The 22,761-nt window shown below is 39.6% G+C and overlaps 1 protein-coding gene across 1 annotated transcript; it reads left to right on the top strand.

Annotated features, from left to right (window-relative positions):
• The first annotated feature begins 413 nt into the window (after positions 1–413).
• Positions 414–17,128, top strand: LOC121387748 (ly6/PLAUR domain-containing protein 6-like). The gene is made up of 6 exons (XM_041518949.1): positions 414–610; positions 4,100–4,272; positions 6,716–6,858; positions 7,285–7,365; positions 9,361–9,500; positions 15,337–17,128. The coding sequence occupies exons 3-6, from the start codon at positions 6,747–6,749 to the stop codon at positions 15,523–15,525; spliced, it is 522 nt and encodes a 173-aa protein (XP_041374883.1). The 5' UTR covers positions 414–610; positions 4,100–4,272; positions 6,716–6,746; the 3' UTR covers positions 15,526–17,128.
• Positions 17,129–22,761: the final 5,633 nt, after the last annotated feature.

Genomic DNA, 22,761 nt, shown 5'->3' on the forward strand with positions numbered 1-22,761 from the left:
ACTCCATAACGAAAACACGTTGTCCATGTAAGCCTTTGATCCTATTACTGTATCCCACTCTACTTCCGTCTGCCGTCTGGCGCGTGGAGCCTTGCGTACTCTCGCGCCTTTACTTACGTACGTTAACCTATCTCACCTGAAATGGATTAAGTAAATACCTTTTGAAGTCCCCCCTTTTTTCTTTATCTTTCTCCTCTAAATAAAATATTTTTGTTTATTTAAATTTATTCCTAGAGCGACCTAGACTGGGTTTTCTGTCGGCAACTAGGCGTTAAAACGTAACACAAAACGGACCTATTGTAAACGGTTATTGAGTTGTGACGCTTTTAACTGCCGTGTTTATTTTCCATGACTTAAACTGTCGCTAGAGTTTACACACGTTCATTTAGATCGTTTAGTGGCTGACCGAGAAAGCTAGTATAGTGGTCTTCCTCATTCGTTCCACACAAATCTCCATCATTGTAAAACGACGCTGTATGGTTTTCGTACGTAGAGAAGGCTTCCATCATTTGCTAAAGAAGACTTCCATACCCTGCTTTGATTTGCTGCATTCGACCTGTTGACGCTGTGCTTAATCCTTTGGAGTTTACTTTGTCTTTGTGGAGTGGGGGTAAGTTTATTTATCGCTTTACTCACCCGTGGCAGAGAAATTGTTAACTGACAGGGACATAAAATTTAATATAGGGACCTAAACAGTGAGTATATTGTTGATAACGATATGGACCCTAGACTCAGACGTTGGAAGTGTCGGGGGCTGGATACCGGGTCTCCGTGCTTGAACCTTGTGGTGGAACAAAGAGTTAAGAGTGAAAGTTTGTTTTGTTTAACGACTTCACTAGATCACGTTGATTTATTAAAGGGACATTCCTGAGCTGTAATTTTTAACATGTTATTGACTAACAGAGACTTTTTAACGATTGTAATTACATATCAAATATATTTTTCTGCATTAAATAGTAGTGACTGTATATTATACATGTTTTTGATCGTTCTAATATTTGTACTAGGTTACATTTCATTTTATTTCCTAACATATTTTTTTCGTACGTACGAAATTATTTAAATAAGCAATCCACTGTGTGCTTCTTACAAATATTAAGACGACCAGACACACACTAAATATACAGACACTGATATCCTAAACAAGAAAATATATTTAATATGTAAGTTTAATCATAGAAACATCTTACAATGCAGCAAACTGAGGAATGTAACTTTAATTATCGGCTATTGGATGTAAAACATTTGGTGATTTTAATATATCCTTAGCGAGAAAACCCGCTAATATTTTTTTTTTCAATTACCAGCAAGGGATCTTTCATATGCACCATCCTACAGACAGGATAGCACATACCACGGTATTTGATATATCAGTCGTGGTGCACTGGTAAGAACGAGAAGTAGTTCAATGGGCCAACCGACGGGGATCGACCCTAGACCGACCGCGCATCAAGCGAGCGCCTTACCACTGGGCAACGAGAAATAGTCCAACGGGCCCACCAACAAGGATCGATCCTAGACTGACAGCGCATCAAACGTGCACTTTACCACTAGACTATGATTAAGTCTCGCCCCCCCCCCCAAAAAAAAACACACAAAAAAAACAACAACAACAAAAACAAAACAAAACAAAAAATATCCAACCCCTCATAAATATAATTAATAAAATACACCCCCACTCCCCAAACACAAAATAGCGCACCACCCCCAGAATCTCCTCTGGCCATGCCACCGAGTGCACACAAATTTGAAATACAATCCCCTCTAGTACATGTTGACTTTAAGTTGAATTTGACATGCCCAGGGTAGTAAAATGTCCGCCTCAAGGGTTAGCTTTCATGGTGTTATGGTCGCTTTCACGCAATTACTTTACAAACCGACTGACAAGCGGAAAGAAAGAGAACAATGGACGCCATGCAACTTGTGTTTTAAAGTCGTTTGGAAGAGAATGGGTACAACGGTCACTTTCAATTTCGCCTGTCGCGAAAATGTCGAAACGGTCGTTTTGAAATAGTTACGTTATTTATGTTCTTTTAGAAAACTTTACTCCAATAGATGCAGTGGCGAAGCTAGATGCCTTGTTGGTGGGGTAGGGTGAGTTTAAGATGGTGGTGGCAGTGGCGGATCCAGAAAATCCATTTAGGGGGGATAACATTTGACGGAATGCCAATGGAACTTCGGGGGAGGTTTGGAGGGGATAGTAAAAAAAGTAAAATTAATATATAATAAAATTATAACTGTCGCCCCCCCCCCCTCCGCACTAGATCCGCCCCTGGGTGGGTGATGCGAATGCATTTGTAAAGGTGCAGACGGTTCATTTACGGATTCAGAGGAAGAATTACAAGTCCTTTTTGAATGGCGTTTTCCCCCAATTTATCATCCACAATATACAATACTAAAAAAAGAAAGAAAGAAAAATGCTTTATTTAACGACGCACTCAACACATTTCATTTGCGGTTATATGGCGTCAGACATATGGTTAAGGACCATACAGATATTGAGAGAGGACACCCGCTGTCGCCACTTCATGGGCTACTCTTTTCCATTAGCAGCAAGGGTTCTTTTACATGCACCATCCCAGAGACAGGGACATTGCCTTAAAAAGGCGTTTCTTTGAATCAATATTGTTTGCTCCGACGCCACAAAACCTTTCTTTTTTCCGAATTTTTTTGGGGAGCATCTCCCTGAACTCGCTCCCTTTGGGAGTGGGCGGGGCGTAGCCCAGTAGTACAACGCTCGCTTGATGTGCGGTCGGTGTGGGATCGACCCCAGTCGGTGGGCTATTTCTCGTTCCAGCCAGTGTACCACGACTGGTATATCAAAGGTCGTGGTATGTGTTATCCTGTCTGTGGGAACGTGCATATAAAAGATCCCTTGCTGCTTATGGAAAGATGTAGCGGGTTTTCTTTAATGACTACTACGAGTCAGAATTACCAAATGACTGACATCTAATAGCCGATGATTGATTAATCAATGTGCTCTAGTGGTGTCGTTAAACAAAACAAACTTCTTCGTTCCCCTTGGGAGATCGGCTCATTGTATTTGACTTTGGCAAACTCAGACTTGTCCGTTTCAGAATATGTGTGACTCCCCTTTACAAATTATGGATTCACCTCTGCAGTTGTGGACAAATGGGAAAGAAAATGTTTCTTTCAGGAGTTGACATTAGTCAACTAAAGCCCAGTGGTAAAGTGCTCGCCTGATGCGTGATCGGTCTAGGATCGATTCCCGTCTGTTGGCCAATTGGGCTATTTCTCGTCTGTGGCATGGTGCGTATAAAAGATCCATCTTCTGAACATATTTGTACCAATATGCTCTAGTGGTGTCGTTAAACTAAACAAACTTTTTTCTATATGGGTATTCCCTCCATCTCTTTCACGCATCTCTCTCTCTCTCTCTCTCTCTCTCTCTCTCTCTCTCTCTCTCTCTCTCTCTCTCTCTCTCTCTCTCTCTCTCTCTCCTCTCTCTCTCTCTCTCTCTCTGTTAAAATTTATTTCCATCTTTCGTTTTTTAAAAGTCGAACATTCAGTTGCCAAATCGTCAATTAACTTCTTAGCAGGCCGGCAAGGGCGTCAGTTTGTTCCATAGTGTTTATTTGGGAACTTACGTATATTACACAATTACCCTTTTTACTGCCCCCTCCCCCCCCCCCCCCCCCCCCCCCCCCACCCCCCCCACACACAACACACACACCGTCATTTTGGCAAGGTATGATAGAACTATAATAGTGCCCATTTTATGGTTTGAAGGCATAAATGAATTATTAATGAATGATTGAGTGAATGGGATGCCTGAATGAATGAATGAGTGAATGAATGAATGAGTGAATAAAAAAATAATTAATTATTTAATTAATTAAACATCCACGTATTCATCCACCACAGTAAATATATTTCAAAATTTGAGGAGACATTTTTTAATAAAAGCTCAGACAAGATCTTTTCTTTCTTCTTTGTTTCCTTTTTCTTTTCTTCTTATTTTTTTAATAGTAACAAACTGCTTGAATAGATGGAGGAAAATTAGCACCAGTTTTTCTTTCCGTTATGTTTAATCAAACTGTCTATCGATCCGATCCACACATTGTTCTATCGTTTGTAGTGAATTCCGCCCCGACACACGCACCAGTCGATATTTACACTCATTCTCTGCGATGACTCACACGTGAATTGCCGAAGCAAATCGGAACTACTCGGCTGTTGAAAACAACCCTTCCGAGTCTTATCGGGGAATGTAGCGAGTCTGGTGCACGTCTGGAATATTTCGCCCTTACGGTAAGATATTAAGATTATGTTCTTGCTTACTGTATGCTTGTTGCTAGATTTTGAAGCCCTTCGACTCTGTTTTTGTACGTAATAAATTATGGATTGCTAGGATCTCTTGGGTAATGAACGGGGTTTTTTAGGCTGTGAGTGATTATCTCTATAATTTATAGAGCTATGACATTATTCTGACCTAACGGTATTGCACATTAGAGTGATGTCATACATATGTAATTATATTCTGATTCATTATTGTGATATTGTGATTGAAAATTGTTGCCTGTCTGCCTGCTTGTCTACCTGACTCCGTTTATTGCCTGTCTATCTGAATGTCCGACTGTCTGTCTGTCTACCTGACTGACTGATCAATGTGATATGTAAACAAACAAACACACACACACACACATGCACACACAATAACGCGCACGCACGCACACACGCAGACACACGATAACACGCACACAAATACATACATACATACATACATAGTATCACATACATACATACAGAGACAAAGAGTGAGAGAGAGAGTGAGCGACAGAGAGACAGACAGAGACAGACAGACAGACAGACAGAGACAGAGAGAGGGGACAAGAGAGATGGATGGAGGGGAAGAGAGGCATATAGACTGACTGACAAAGAGAGAGAAAGAGAGACAAAAAGAGGCAGTGAGAAAGATACCGAGAGAGATAAATATACAGAAATATACAGATATATAGAGACGAGACACAGAGCAGAGAGAGATGAGAGAGAGAGAGGAGAGAGGGAGAAGACAAGACAGGAGAGGGCGATTGGAGATGGGGACGACAAGAGAGGAGAGGAGAGAGGGAGAGGGAGAGAGAGAGGAGAGAAGAGGAGAGAGAGAGAGATATATACAGAGAGAGAGAGAGAGAGAGAGAGAGAGAGAGAGACGGAGACGGAGAGAGATACAACCACAGGGAGAAAAACACATACACACAAACATACGGATTCAATAAGTCTAGAATAAAAGAAAAAAAATCTACATCAAAGGCTTCAAAGAATTTTCACATCTGCGTTAACACTTCAGCCCTTCAGCGGTGTTCTGTTGATTCCTGTTCAGACATGGTTTCCATAAAGTGGATTTTAATGTTCTGCCGCACCTGACACAACCCTAGCCCCAAGTCGCGATTCGTGCTATAGATATGTTACATACGTTTACATCAGTGGGCCCGGGGAAACTGTTTAGCACGAGGTAGTGAAATTACGCATGTATCTCTCTCTAACATCTGCCAGTACCTCAGGGCACTTTTGTATATTGTATTTGACGTAAAAGCTCTGCATATGAATACATAATATGCAGGCTTCACCGTGAGAGGTGAGCATTTGGAAAACGGTGTTTCTGCATTCATCTTTCATTTATTTTTGTTAAAAAAAGTATGTTTATTTAGTATGTTATGAACGAAAGAAAGAAAGGAAGGAAGGAAGGAAGGAATGTTTTACAGAATGGCACTCGACACATTTTAATTATTGTTATATGGAGTCGGACATATGGTTAAAGACCATACAGATAATGAGAGGAAACCCGCTGTCGCCACTTCATGGGCTACTCTTTCCAATTAGCAGCAAGGGATCTTTCACAAACAGGATAGTAAATACCACGACTCATGGTTTCACCGACGGGGATCGACCCTAGACAGACTGCGCATAAGGCGAACGCTATACCACTAGACTATGATGTTATGATGCTTAATTTTGAAACGTTTGAAACTGATTTTATTTGAAATTTCTCACCTGTAGCCCTTCCTCCTTCTTCTTCTCCTTCTACTTATACTTCATTTCGTCTTTAGTTTGTGTTGAGTTCGTCTTAAATAAAACATTTCTTTCTTTAGTTTGACACCCAATAGCCGATGTATTTTCGTGCTGGGGTGTCGTTAAACATTTATTCATTCATTCATTTATTCATTTCTATATCTATATTGTTATTACATTTACCATAGTTTGACACCCAATAGCCGATGCATTTTCGTGCTGGGGTGTCGTTAAACATTCATTCACTCATTCTTTCATTCATTCATTCATTCATTCATTCCTATATCTATATTGTTATTACATTTACCATAGTTTGACACCCAATAGCCGATGCATTTTCGTGCTGGGGTGTCGTTAAACACTCATTCATTCATTCATTCCTATATCTATATTGTTATTACATTTACCATAGTTTGACACCCAATAGCCGATGCATTTTCGTGCTGGGTTGTCGTTAAACATTCATTCATTCATTCATTCATTCATTCCTATATCTATATTGTTATTACATTTACCATAGTTTGACACCCAATAGCCGATGCATTTTCGTGCTGGGGTGTCGTTAAACATTCATTCATTCATTCATTCATTCATCTTTTTTTCTTTTTCTTCCTCTTCTCTTTTTTTCTTCTTCTATTTTCTTGTATTTTCTTTCTTTCTTTTATCATATGACTTATATTTTCAGAGTATATACCAGCGGAAATTACACCGTCAGTATGCGACATTGTGACGTCATCGTGTTCCAAGTAGTGGGAGTGATGTTGTGGTTGACGGGAGTGGCTGGTGTTAACGTCGTTATCGAGTCGAGATCGGGAGCACGACGTAGCTGTGAGTAATAAACTGCGTGTTCAAGAGGGCGAGCGCTCGCTGTCTGTTCCACTGGTTTTCTTAATACACCACAGCCATTTAACATCATACGCCAGAAACCAGTCTTGCGAGCGACTGCTGGCGCTCGACCTCCTGAACTTGTCTCATATGTAGGTGCGTGCACGGGCATGACTGGGGCGTCGTGTGGTCTCAACCGGAGTGTGTGTGTGTGTGTGTGTGTGTGTGTGTGTGTGTGTGTGTGTATTACAATGCTTCGCCACATTAAAATGCTCGCTTTTCTTCAACGTCTACTATGCGCTTAATGTGATTTATTTTATTTATTATTTTCATTCATTCAATCATTCATTCATTCATTCATTCATTCGTTTGTTTATTTATAATACATATGATTATCATTTTTATTATTTATATATTAATTTATTTCAGTGATCACGTGTTACACGTGTCCAGACAAGGTCAATAATGAGGAATGTAACAGATGGGCTCCAGACATCGCCTGTCCTGAAAGTGAGTTCAGTCATTTTAATTCTTCTCTTTGTTGTCATCACTAATTGCGGAGTAAATCTGTTAGTATCATTGGATACATTAGAATGGATGTTTGAGTAAGGAACGATTGTAGCTTGGGGTCTGTGACTTCGGAATACTATTCTGTATTAGTCATAAACATATAGTCTACAGGCGTTACAAATACATGTATTTGTATCGCCCGTGGACTATTTTCTATGATTCTAATACAACTTTCATAAAAGCCTTTTTTTCATTGATTAATCACGATGACAAAATTCCGAGAACTCGTCCAATATATTGTCACTTAGTCTCATGTGTGGTGTTTTCGTTAGTATATTAATTCCGCGTCTTCCATTATATTTAAACGTCGATATAAATAATTTTTAGCAAAATTACTAACTTCAGATGAAAATGATGTTATTGTTACTATTTTGTTATTATTTCGTGCCATTGTAACATTTACCACTTTGTTAGCAGCAATGAACGTGCACCCACCCACCCAAAGTAAGGTCCGGTCACTGATCGATCGCAGCAGTCACCAACATGTGTCTTGTGGTCTGCTCTTCTAGTTTGTGTTCTCAAAAGGGTGCAAGCAGGTTTATCAGAAATAATTATATCACAATCTGAAGTACCTTATTTTTGTTTAGAACATACTTTTTGTGACAATAAAATTAATAAAGAAGACAAGATGGAAATCACTTGATTTTTTAAAAGCAATTTTAAGCAACATTAACTGCTTTAAAATATCACACAATTCTGAAAAACTTTTGAAAATAATACTTACCCTTTAGTAAATGCATATTATTTTATGTATTTATATAAACTTTAAGTGAAAATATTACGTCATATTTTTACTTACTACAAGCGTTTTCATTGAATATCGTAAGTAAGGAGAATAGATAATTAAATGTTTTTTTTTTATATTTGTGGGATTTCTTTAATAAAAACACAATAAAATGTCTTACAGATACTCCTAATAGGTGTAGTATTAGAATAGGGATAATATCACTGTTTCGTTTCGTCCCTAAATCCAAATTTTGTGATAAATCCTTATAGTTACCAACGAACCACAGTGATATTATCCCCTAACTAATACAGAATATCCCTTGCTACTAATGGAAAAAAAATGTAACGGGCTTCCTCTTTAAGATTGTATGTCAAAATTACCCAAATATTTGACATACAATAGCCTATGATTAATTAATTAATGTGCTCTAGTGGTGTCGTTAAACAAAACAAACTTTAACTGTAAACAGGTACAATACATATGTCATTAAAAGGGAAAAACGTTTACATTGTATGGAAAGTGGTGAAAATATCCAATACAAAATATATATGTATGTACGTACGTACTCCAGTATTTACACAGTGTTATTAGCCGTTTACATCATCAATGGACAATAGTATTAATTTGAAAGATGATGGTCGGGGGGGGGGGGGGGGGGGGGGACGTAGCCAGTGGTAAAGCGCCCGCTTGATGCGCGGTCGGTTTAGGATCGATCCCCGTCGTTGGTCCCATTGGGCTATTTCTCGTTCCAGCTAGTGCTCCACAACTGGTGCAACAAAGGCCATGGTAGGTAATATCCTGTCTGTGGGATGCTGCATATAAAAGATCCCTTGCTGCTAATCGAAAAGAGTAGCCTATGAAGTGGCGACAACGAATTTCCCTTCTCTGTATCTGTGTGGTCCATAGCCATATGTCTGACGCCATATAACCGTAAATAAAATGTGTTGAGTGCGTCGTTTATTAAAACATCTCCTTCCTTCCTTATTTACATGCATCTGATAGTATTGTAGAAAGGAAAGACCAATATCGATAGTCTAAACAATAAACTGTATTCAAGATGTATCATGAAACTTTAAAGTTGTTAAAAAGGGATTTATTGCTTAAAAATAAGTGACAATGGTCGGAAACTCAGGATAGTCCCTTTAAAGTATATACCATGTCTTCGTCTTCCTATAATTATTTATTTACTCTTTTTTTTGAATTCTCAGATCACACCGTGTGCGAGACTGTCCACACATTCAACACAAAGACCGGAAGTAGTCTGCGCGTCAAGAAGAGATGCGCAGTTGCCGCGGAATGCACCAATGAGCACGTCGGTTGCCGGGATACGGAGAACTCTTCAGAGAAGGTGAGAGTGCTTGTTGAGATTGTCAAGTAGTCGCTTGAATATATTAACATAATTAGTTGAACCTTCACATGACGATATCAGAGCAATATGTGGTTGGATCTGATAATGATATTTGAGAGATTAAGCGTTTCAAACGGAGAGGGACAGGGACACTGTCCATCTCTCACAACTCTGAAGCTAAGGTGGTTAGAATTATGTTTGCTTTCCCAGTTAATAGTAAAATTAACATCTGACCACAGCAGTAATGACTGGCATTTTTGTAAATTAATTTGAGAGAGGAATTATTTTACCGGCCTCGGTGGCGCAGTGGTTAAGCCATCGGACTACAGGCTGGTAGGTACAGGGTTCGCAGCCCGGTGCCGTCTCCAACCCAGAGCGAGTTCTTACGGTCTCAATGGGTAGGTGTAAGGCCACTACACCCTCTTCTCTCTCACCAACCACTAACCAACTAACAACTAACCCACAGTCCTGGACAGACAGCACAGACAGCTGAGGTATGTACTCAGGACAGCGTGCTTGAACCTTAATTGGATATAAGCACGAAAATAAGTTGAAATGAATGAATGAATGAATGAGAGAGGAAGAGACAATATATGTCAAAGATTACCATATGTTTGACATCTAATAGCTGATGATTAAAGGCATATTGTCAGAGATCACTGACCTGTTTCATGGCCTAACAAAGAATTACTTAAAAATAGATATATCTGATTTGTCCCTAAACGTACTTTATTCAACCATCTACGTAACCACCATACTCCATTTATTAATGATATTTTGTAAAAATAAGTGAATTATGGCAATGGTCCATAATTCAAAAACTAATATTGCTGAGAGGGTTGACATGGATTTTACTCCATCATGATGTAGTTAAAGTGATGCAATAGTTAGATTTGGTCTGTAAAAATTAATGTAGGCCTAATTTTTATTTATTATTCATTAAAACAGAAATAAGGTCCTTAAATCTGTGACAGTATGTCTTTAATAAATCAGTGTGCTCTAGTGATGTCCTCAAACAGAACAAACTTTATTCTAGACATTTCTATTGAACACTTAACCATATGTCTGACGCCATATAACCGTAAATAAAATGTGTTGAGTGCGTCGTTAAATAAAACATTTCTTTCTTTCTTTTCTATTGAACATTTTATTTCCCATAGATAACAAATAGATAGTTCGGTACACTTCCATGTCAACCCTCTCAGCAATATTAGTTTTTGAATTATGGACCATTGCCATAATTCAATTATTTTTACAAAATATCATTAATAAATGGAGTATGGTGGTTACGTAGATGGTTGAATAAAGTACGTTTAGGGACAAATCAGATATATCTATTTTTAAGTAATACTTTGTTAGGCCATGAAACAGGTCAGTGGTCTCTGACAATATGCCTTTAATCATCGGCTATTAGATGTCAAACATATGGTAATCTTTGACATATATTGCGCATCTAGTTCCACATTCACTCACTCTTGCAACCACACTTAGCCAATTCACTGCAGGCTTTAAAAAACACAGTTAGAGTAAAAAAATTGTTTTGTTTAACGACACCACTAGATCACATTGATTAATTAATCACCGACTATTGGATGTCAAACATTTTGTAATTATGACACGTAGGAAAGCCGCAACATTTTTCCTAATGCAGCAAGGGATCTTTTATATGCATAGACAGGAAATCACAAACTACGTCCTTTGACCAGTTGGAACGAGAAAAACAGTTACGTATTGCACATAGGAACCAAGAACTCGCTGTATTTATTTTTTTAAATGTACACCGAGGCCCTGTGACACTCTTAAGAAGATATTTAATATTTATATAACACGCCTCAGCCTTCAGAAGTGCTCAGTGTTTTTCACAACCAAGACGTATCAACGATCGCTTTCAGAGACATATTTTTGCAGCCAGGTAACGATACTTGTATCTGGTTACAAATGATCCTTTAATGACGAACAAAACCAAGTGTAAATATGTCTAATGGAGTTACGAAAGAAACAACGTGTGTCAAGTTTAATTACGGCTGTTCCAGAAGAGAAGTAAATAGAGAATGGGGGTGTCACGGATTATATTATTTCATATGTGATGCTGGAGGGTTCTAGGGATGCGCGCCCCTTCCTCCGGACTTCAAAGTACTATTTGAAATCCTATATATAAAGTAAGGAAGGAACTGTTTTATTTAACGACGCACTCAGTACATTTTATTTACGGTTATATGGCGCCAGACATATGGTTAAGGACCACCCAGATATTGAGAGAGGAAACCCGCTGTCGACACTTCGTGGGCTACTCTTTTCGATTAGCAGCAAGGGATCTTTTATATACATCATCTCACAGACAAGATAGTACATACCACGGCCTTTGCTACACCAGTTGTGGAGCACTGGCTGGAACGAGAAATAGCCTAATGGGTCCACTGACGGGGATCAATCCTAGACCGACCGCGTATCAAGCGAACGCTTTACCACTGGGCTACGTCCCGCCCCTTCCTATATATAATGCATGTTAGTAGAATGTGCCATGTTTCAGATGTTGCACACACACACACACACACACACACACACACACACACACACAGACAGACACACAGACACACACAGACAGACAGACATACACATATACACACACAGACAGACACACACACACACACACACACACACACACAGAGACACATACATACACACACCACACACCACACCACACCACACCACACCACACCACACCACACGCACACCACACCACACACACACCACACCACACATACACACACATACACACCACACACACACACAGACACACATATACACACAGACAGACACATACACACCACACACACAGACACACACATATACACACAGACAAACACACACACACACACACCGCCACCACACCACACACACAGACACATCGCGCACACACACACACACAGACAGACAGACACACACAGACAGACACAGACACACACAGACAGACAGACAGACATACACACACACAGACAGACACACACACACAGACATACACACCACACCACACACCACACCACACCACACCACACCACACCACACCACACGCACACCACACCACACCACACACACACCACACCACACCACACACACACATACACACCACACACACACACACACATATACACAGACAGACACACACACATACATACACACACCACACACCACACCACCACCACCACACCACACACACAGACACATCACACACACACACACACACACACACACACCACACACACCACACACACACACACACACTCTCTCTCTGAAAATAATATTGCAGCCGCTTCTGGAATGGACCTGTGGGATTTATTTTCATTGTTAAAGGGACACACCCTAGTTACAGTTATTTGTTAACCATTACGGCGTTGTTTTTCGCTATTAAACCCCATTTTTCACAAATAAAATTGCACTTTACTTACATTTTATTATTTAGAATACAAATTTCCATTCACCTGAAGTGCTTTTTGCTAATCCTGATGTTTGTAAAACCACGAAATGCATTTTTTGCATTTTTTCACAAGACGTCTATCGAGAAAAAACCGTTAAGCAAGTGAGGTTCAATCTATTTTTAGAGGGAATCTTCCTGTGTAAACGTCACAGATGTTGGTATACCACGTGACCGTTATCATTTTGGTTCGGTTTGTTTTCTCGTGCACGGTTCGCGCAATCAACATCCGATTTGTCGTTTTTCTTCACAGTTCGTTAACATTTTCAGTAACAATAAAGTTCAGACAATTAAGTGTCTCAATACAAAACGTTACAAACCCTTAAAACCAATAATTTTGCTAAGTCTTACGATATCTGGAGAGGGGATACAACCAGGACAGAATAGTTGGAACATGTCCAGGAGAGGTGAAAATAACGCACCTTTAGTCTGTGCGCACTCTGTGAAATTTGTCGTGACGTAGACATTGTTGTGCTTCAAGTGACATCAGAATACAAACTTTCAAAATTATTTCAAGCAATTGGGACATGGGGATTCCCATGGTATTTATCGATATAAAACCTGCTTTTTCACTCCATTTGATAAAAACGTGATCTAAGTGTGTTACAGGTTTGTAGATAACCAAATTATAATTTATTTTCGCTGGATGAAACTAAGGTTGCGGCTTTAAAGGCACTGTTGAAATAATAATCTAGATCGACCAGCAGCTTTAATGTTAGTAGGTCAAGCAGACATATTTGCGGGGAAGGGTGGTCGAAATGCCCTGCTCATGTAAAAAAACAAATTCAATATATGGAGCATGATTCAACCCGTCTATAAACTTCGTTTGCCAAAATCTAGACCTCCGCTTCATAAATTCCTGCACACGCGCTAGGTCAGGGCCGTATCTAGCTTAAAATAGGTGGGGTGGCAATACAAAACGAACCAGGGTTCTTGTTTTTTGAGTGGTGCAACTGCCCCTTTGTACCTCCGCTAGGTACGACCCTAAAGGTATAACACCAGAAAGTGTATGAAACCAATACGCTCATCCATAATGTCAGGAAGTTAGTTTCGCTCCAGCCAGTGCACCACGATATCAAAGGCTATGGGATGATGCATATAAAATATCCCTTACTACTAATGGAAACCTGTAGCGGGTTTCTTCTCTAATACTATGTCAAAATTACCAAATTGTTTACATCCAATAGCCGATAATTGGTAGATTAATGTGCTCTGGTGGTGTCGTTAAGCAAAACAACGAGTAACCCACCGTCCAGGACAGGAAAAGGGTTAGGGTGGGTGGGAGAGGGGACCGCTAGTGCTAGCAAGTGCAAGGGATCGCCAGCAGCCCAACCGTAATCGGTAGAGGGCGGGTCTCAAACATTGCCGAACACAGGTTAATGAGAGAGGAAACCTGCTGCCACCACACAATGGATTAATTGGAAGATGGATCTTTCATATGCAGCATCCCACAGACAGGATAGTATATACCACGGCCTTTATCACGTTCCCCGAAACCCTCAACAAGTTCAGGTTCTTTGGACTCTCAAATTTCCATCCCCCGGTGATCACTGGGAACATTATGTTTTTAAAACTTCGATCAGCGACAAACCTTTTTAGGAAGTGAACTGTGTTACTTATTTATGTACACTCAGTCTCACCTGAAAGTCATTGAGTATCACATTACATCTTTAAGTTGAGTTTTATACCGACATTGTTATGTAAGTGGTGAACTAAATGATGTCTACAATACCACGGCTAAGTTCAGCTAGCAGTTTGTCGCTAACGAGTGCAAAAGTTTAAGTTTGTTTTCTTTAACATCACTAGAACACATCAGCTATTGAATGTCAAACATATGTTTTATTTTTTAACGACACCACTTGAGAACATTAATTTATTAATCATCGGCTGTTGGATGTCAAACATTTGGTAGTTCAGTCATATAGTAATATAGAGAAACCCGCTTATTAAATTTTCCCATTAGTAGCAGGGAATATTTTATGTGCACCATCCTTAAAATTATGATAGCACATACCTCGGCCTTTGATATATCCGTCGTGGTGTTCTGGCTGGAACCCAAAAGGCCCACCTATAGGTACGGATCCTAGACCGACCGCGCATCAGGCGAGTGCGTTCCCACTTAGTTACGTCCCCACCCCACCCCCACCCCCCACCCCTCCACCCAACGTTTGCAACACTATTTTTTACTTTATGATACATATTAAACCAAAATGACTACTTTTTGCCGATGTCAAAGAAAACATAAAAAAGCCTGTTCAAACACCTTTTACCATGCTCGGCGTCATGTCCCCCTCCCCCTTCACTAATCCCTGGATCCGCACCTGAATACCATGAATACCTAATAATATATATTGTTTATTTCAGGTCTGCGTTTCGTGTTGTGATTCCTCTTACTGCAACGTGGACATCCCAGTGAACATCACTTCCGCCATCAGCCTCTCATCCATCTTCCAACCGACATCGAGCTCTCAGTCCCTCTCTAGCAGCCATCTTTGGCTGCTGACCTTTCTGATTGGACAACTGCTGATACTGTCATTTCTTGAGGACAGATGACCGGCGGAATGGTGCTAAAGTATCAACTTTTTTAAAAGTCCAGTCAATAATGTAATGAAAGTGTGTATTGATGGGATTCGATTCTATACAGCACGGATTCGCATGGCATTTAACAGACCCTGGTGTTAACCTAAAGACCAACCGGAATATACACAAAATGTATGCTCAATTAATGTTATTTAAGATGAGGACTGTCAAACATTCGGTTCAAAGTCAGTGTAATGCATGTACTTAGTATTCGGCGATTAATGAATTGCAGCTGCTTTTAAGGTGCACACAAGGACTAAGCATTCCACTATCAAAATTACCGACGCAGTATTTATAACAAAAACACAGAGTACATTGACAGGATTCGAACCTACTGCACATGGCATCGGGCCGTTCTCGGCGTTGCCCTGGCGGCAAATTGGGACCTCCACGAATCAACAAAGCGGGTGTTGAACCACCTCAACTTGTGGATGAAAATATGTGTTGTAATGTTGGAAATAGTGACGTGACGTAAACTGCTTCTACTTACACGTTCAGCACTATTTATAATCAACTGTATAGACTCGGCTGTAAGCTACTAACTTGCTTGTTGACTCTTTTGAACTGGTGGATGTGTTTTGACACTTGATTCATGAGTGCGTGCCACCACAACAGGCCATTGGGCTTTGTCTTGTGCTTGTCTGGATTTGTCGAACCAATCCTGAGTAGCAGTCTTGTTATAAACGAAGGAGTCTAGTGAAACTAGTCATGAGAGTAGCAATTCTCTCACAAAGAAGAAAGGAAGGATAGATCGTTCTGGGTATTGGCAGTCTTCCTACACGAGGTGTGTTCCACAGAAGACTTACATTCGTTACCAGAAAAAGAAGCAGATCAGTTAATCACTTATTGACATTTCAGTACATATACAATGGTGGTTAACTGAACAGTCTTCAAGCCCTGTAACATCCTATAATATCCTTAAAACAATAGTACAGATATTGCATTTCATCATCGTTGGACATCCAATAGTCGATGTATTTATCATGCTGGGGTGTCGATAAACATTCATTCATTCATTCATTCATTCATCGTTGGTATGGCTGTGAAACAATGGGTAGTGGATTACCATATTCTCGGAAACAAACCTGCAAAAGCGACTCGCAAGGTATTGGTGTTGTCTTCAGATGAGTGACAAAGATTATGAATACAAGTGTTTGTGTTGAATGTTCCTAATGATTGTGACTAGTCACTGTTTCTCTGCAGCTTTTGAGTTTACACAGTTTCTGATGAGATTAGTATTTATTTATATTATAATTTTGGACAGTTGTTGGCGCTTGTCTTTTCCAAGAGACATTTGTAGACATAGATGGTAAGAAGCGCCAGTGAAGTTGTTTGGTTCTTAAGATGCATTTGCGGATTTACTTCAGAAAATGCGTTTGTGGACATTATATTATCCAACTTTGCTTGATCAGTGCATTTGTGGGTTTCGTTCCTTAGATGCACCAATAGACTGGCATATTGTGATTTCAGATACGATTGATTGATTTCAACTTATTTTCGTGCTTATATCCAATTAAGGTTCAAGCACGCTGTCCTGGGCACACACCTCAGCTCTCTGGGCTCTCTGGGCTGTCTGTCCAGGACAGTGGGTTAGTTGTTAGTTGGTTAGTGGTTAGTGAGAGAGAATAGGGTGTAGTGGTCTTACACCTACCCATTGAGCCCTTAAGAACTCACTCTGGGTTGGAGCCGGTACCGGGCTGCGAACCCTGTACCTACCAGCCTGTAGTCCGATGGCTTAACCACTGCGCCACCGAGGCCGGTTCAGATACGATTAACAGACTTGATTAGACGGGCGGGAGGTAGTCCAGTGGTAAAGAGCTCGCTTGATGCGTTGTCTGCCGGGGATCGATATTCATCAGTTGGCCCATTGGGCTGTCTCCCGTTCCAACCAGTGCACCACGACTGGTTTGTTAAAGGCCGTGTTGTGTGCTATCCTGTCTGTGGGATGATGCTTATAAAAGATCCCTTGCTACTAATGGGAAAATGTAGCGGGTTTCCTCTCAAAGACAGTATATCAAAAGTACCAAACTTTTGACATCCTTTAGAAGATGGTTAATGTGCTCTGGTGCTATCATTAAACAAAACAAACTGTTAACTTTAATTTCCACAATGCATAGAGTGATCGCAATCTAATTAATATTAGCTCCACTGGTTAATAGAGCTAACTGTAATCAGATTGAGAGTGATCGGATACGCACATGCATTTGGATGACGCATATATGCTATCTACTCGACCCATTTGCATAGAAAGTGATTGATATGATTACGAACAAATGTGATTTGCGCCTTATTATGAAAAAATAAAGTTTGTTTTATTTAACAACACCACTAGAGCACATTGATTTGTTAATCATCGGCTATTGATCGTCAAACATTTGGTAATTCTGATATACAGTCCTAGAGAGGAAACCTACTACATTTTTACATTAGTAGCAAGGGATATTTTATATTCACCATCCCACAGACAGGATAGCATATACCACAGCCTTTGATATACAAGTCGAGGTGCACTGGCTGGAACGAGAAATAGCCCAATGGACCCACTGACGGGGATCGATCCTAGATCGACCGTGTATGAAGCGAGCGCTTCAACACAGGGATACGTCCCGCCCCCCTTAATATGAAGTCACTGTTTTGTATGTGGATCTTTGGAAGTGACTATTTTATCTGATAGGCTGTTATGAAGTCACTGTTTTGTATCTGGATCTTTGGAAGTGACTATTTTATCTGATAGGCTGTTATGAAGTCACTGTTTTGTATCTGGATCTTTGGAAGTGACTATTTTATCTGATAGGCTGTTATGAAGTCAGGGTAAAGAATTTGTTCTCATGAATGTAAAGTTTCATTTTATTTCAACTTATTTTCGTGCTTATATCCAATTAAGGTTCAAGCACGCTGTCCTGGTACACACCTCAGCTATCTGGGCTGTCTGTCCAAGACAGTGGGTTAGTGGGAGAGAGAAGAGGGTGTAGTGGCCTTACGCCTACCCATTGAGCCCGTAAGAACTCGCTCTGGGTTGGAGCCGGTACCGGGATGCGAACACTGTACCTACCAGCCTGTAGTCCGATGGCTTAACCACGACGCCACCGATGGTAAAAGTAAACAACATTTTGGAATTCAATCTTATGTCATGGGATATGTGTAAGCATTTGGTGTTTCAGCTGGGCCCAAACAACAATTTCAGTTTGGTCTGATAATCTTTAACAAATTCAAAGTTAGCCGAACGAAATGCATGTTTAGCAAAATAAATGCTCCATAAAGAATTGTATTTATTTGATTTGATTTGTTTTTGTTGTTTTTTGTTTTGTTTTTTTTTATTGATTTTTTGTTTTGTTTTTTGGCGATTTAAGAATGAAATATATTCTCCAAATTCAGTGAGAGCTTAAATCAAATTCATTGTAGAAGAAGACAAATGTTGTTGTATTACTTGGTCTTGTGTATTGCGTTAGCTCATAACTGTGAAGAAAATACTCGAAAACAATTAATATATATAAATGAAAATACCGATGTAATACATGTATAGGTTTATTATATAATGAATATAATATATTATACTCATAGTAGCCGTTATCCTAACCCCAATTATGCAAATGAGCTTGGTCACGTGGCCATGTGATGCCTTACCTAGGCCACTCCCATAATACGCTGCGCCTGTCAATAGGTGGACCTCGAAAGCAAAAGAATCGTCGAAATGGGGGTGGGGGGTGGGGTGGGGGGGGGTTGAGGGGTGGGGTTTTTTTGGGGGGTGGGGTGGGGTTGTTGTTGTGTTGTTGTTGTTTGTTTTTGTTTTTCGTTTTTTTTTTTTTTTTTTTTTTTTTTTTTGGGGGGGGGGGGGGGGGTAACCAAGAACCAAGATCTTATGATTTTTCTTCTTCGTTTCCTTTTCCATCATCATCGTCTAATTTTTTTCTCTGTGTTCTCTTTTTGTGCATTGTTCCATAATTAACATTGTTGTATGTGATTTATGATATTTGATATTTCCATGGTGCTGTTTGTATATAAAGTATGATCAAATTCAATAGCCGTTTTGTTTTGTTTTGTTCTATTTCGAGTTTACAGTGAATTCGCTGGAAGGAATGAGGAAAAAAAGAGAAAAGGAATGTCTGTTTAATGACTCGACACATTTTAACTACAGCTATTTTATGGTATCTAACGAGAGAGAGAGAGAGAGAGAGAGAGAGAGAGAGAGAGACAGAGAGACAGAGAGACACAGAGAGAAAGAGAGAGACGCACACTTAGAGAGACAGTGCGAGAGGCAGAGAGAGTTAGAGGCACACCAACACACAGAGAGAGGGGGGGGGGTGAGACAGAGAGAGAGAGAAAGACCCATACTCGATGGTCATGAGGACGTCGCTATTTCTCGTTCCAGCTAGTGCACCACGACTGGTATATCAAAGGCCGTCGTATGTGCTATCCTGTCTGTGGGATGGTGCATATAAAATATCTCTTGCTACTAATGGAAAAATGAAGCGGGTTTCCTCCCTAAAATTACCAAGCGTTTGACATCCAACAGCCGATGATTAATAAATAAATATGCTAGAGTAGTGTCGTTAATCAAAACAAACTTGTTTCATAATAAGCGTGCTCAACCTTATGATACATTTTGTGCACACACGTTATGGGAAACAAAGGTTCCAATGTACCAAATGAATTCATACTGCCGATCACGTTAACGCTTTCTAATAAAATTGGTATATAGTAAAACAGCGTATCAATCCATCCAGGCAGTACACACCTCATATTTAATATACCTGCAAAACAAATAGGGGGTCACGTACGTTTTTAGAGATTTATTAGCATCCCTAAGTTTTGTTTTAACTCGCAGTTCCATTTTTTGGCGATACCCTGCACAGGTTTCAACCTCTGGTGCATATTACATAACATCTGTATAACAAATAAAGGTGTATTTATTTATGGCAATTGACAAATATTTGACGGTGCACCTCAAATTTTGACACGGAACTTTCTTGTTTAGTTCAGTGCAACCTAAACCCACGCGAGTTGTGTTTATGTTTAGCTAAATCAATTTAGTATAGTGAGTGGATAATAAAACACTCACCAACTACCATCCCACAATGCATTTGATACACAGAAAAGGAAAGAAAATTATTTATTTAACGACGCACTCAACACATTTTATTTACGGTTATATGGTGTCCGACATATGGTTAAGGACCACAGAGATATTGAAAGGAAACTCGCTGTCGCCACTTCATGGGCTACTCTTTTCGATTAGCAGCAAGGAATCTTTTATATGCACCATCCCACAGACATGATAGCACATACCACGGCCTTTGATATACCAGTCGTGGTGCACTGGCTGGAACGAGAAATAGCCCAATGGGCTCACCGACGGGGACCGATCCCAGATCGACCGCGCAGCAAGCGAGCGCTGTACCACTGAGCTACGTCCCGCCCCTAATCAGCTATTGGATGTCAAACATTTGGTAATTCTGACTCATAATCATCAGAAGAAACCCGCTACATTTTCTTTTCTAATGCAGCAAGGGATCTTTTATATGCACTTTCCCACAGACAGAAAAACACATCCTAGTTTTAACCCGTAAAAAATGGACACTAATTTTAGTTAATTTACAAACCTGTAACTCATTTGGATAAAGTTACAATAAAGTGAAAGAAGAGTCTGTGACGTTAAAACGGAAAATATCCTGAAAAAAAGACTAGAACTCGAATCAATAAACCACTACTTCTCAGACGCACACGTGTGCGTTTTAAAAATGTGAAAAAATGCTTTGTTTGTTATTAAAAACATCAGGATGACCAGAAACACTTAACTACGGGAATGAATAATCTAAAGAATAAAATCTAAGTAGAGTTTGATTCCAGTGATCATAAACGACTCTAATAGTTAAAAAGATGATGTGTTTAACAACTAGGGTCTGTCCATTGAAATGTGTTTCTGATCGTTCTAATGTTTGTACAAACAGTTCAGATGATTAGAAATATCACTAATCACTAATGCGTTAGAAACCATTTTTCTTTGAACGAGTTGTTTTAAAACGAGCAAAAGCGTGTTGTGTTCCACCGGCCTCCGTGGTGTCGTGGTTAAGCCATCGGACATAAGGCTGGTAGGTACAGGGTTCGCAGCTCGGTACCGGCTCCCACCCAGAGCGAATTTTAAGACTCAACGGATAGGTGTAAGACCACTACACCCCTCTTCTCTCTCACTAATCACTAACCACTAACTCACTGTCCTGGACAAACAGCTTAGATAGCTGAGGTGTGCCCTGGACAGCTTGCTTGAACCTTAATTGGATATAAGCAAGAAAATAAGTTGAAATGAAATGAAACTGTTGGGCACGTTTTTAAATAACGACTTGTAAGATAATCCTAACTCTTTCTAACGGACTCGAGTGTAATTACTATTCTAGTCTTAAATAACGACTTGTAAGATAATCCTAACTCTTTCTAAAGGACACGAGTGTAATTACTATTCTATTCTTAAATAACGACTCGTAAGATAATCCTAACTCTTTCTAACGGACACGAGTGTAATTACTATTCTATTCTTAAATAACGACTCGTAAGATAATCCTAACTCTTTCTAACGGACACGAGTGTAATTACTATTCTATTCTTAAATAACGACTCGTAAGATAATCCTAACTCTTTCTAACGGACTCGAGTGTAATTACTATTCTATTCTTAAATAACGACTTGTAAGATAATCCTAACTCTTTCTAACGGACTCGAGTGTAATTACTATTATATTCTTAAATAACGACTTGTAAGATAATCCTAACTCTTTCTAACGGACACGAGTGTAATTACTATTCTATTCTTAAATAACGACTCGTAAGATAATCCTAACTCTTTCTAACGGACACGAGTGTAATTACTATTCTATTCTTAAATAACGACTGGTAAGATAATCCTAACTCTTTCTAACGGACACGAGTGTAATTACTATTCTATTCTTAAATAACGACTCGTAAGATAATCCTAACTCTTTCTAACGGACACGAGTGTAATTACTATTCTATTCTTAAATAACGACTTGTAAGATAATCCTAACTCTTTCTAACGGAACGGACACGAGTGTAATTACTATTCTATTCTTAAATAACGACTCGTAAGATAATCCTAACTCTTTCTAACGGACACGAGTGTAATTACTATTCTATTCTTAAATAACGACTCGTAAGATAATCCTAACTATTTCTAACGGACACGAGTGTAATTACTATT

This window comes from Gigantopelta aegis, chromosome 13 (assembly GCF_016097555.1).
Source record: "Gigantopelta aegis isolate Gae_Host chromosome 13, Gae_host_genome, whole genome shotgun sequence".
NCBI classification, from domain to species: Eukaryota; Metazoa; Mollusca; class Gastropoda; order Neomphalida; family Peltospiridae; genus Gigantopelta; species Gigantopelta aegis.

Excerpts from the sequence above, each read along its gene's own strand:
- LOC121387748 (XM_041518949.1), top strand. The coding sequence starts at position 6,747 with ATGCGACATTGTGACGTCATCGTGTTCCAAGTAGTGGGAGTGATGTTG. Across the intron at positions 6,859-7,284 it reads ATCGGGAGCACGACGTAGCT|TGATCACGTGTTACACGTGT; the intron begins GTGAGTAATAAA and ends AATTTATTTCAG. Across the intron at positions 9,501-15,336 it reads CGGAGAACTCTTCAGAGAAG|GTCTGCGTTTCGTGTTGTGA; the intron begins GTGAGAGTGCTT and ends TGTTTATTTCAG.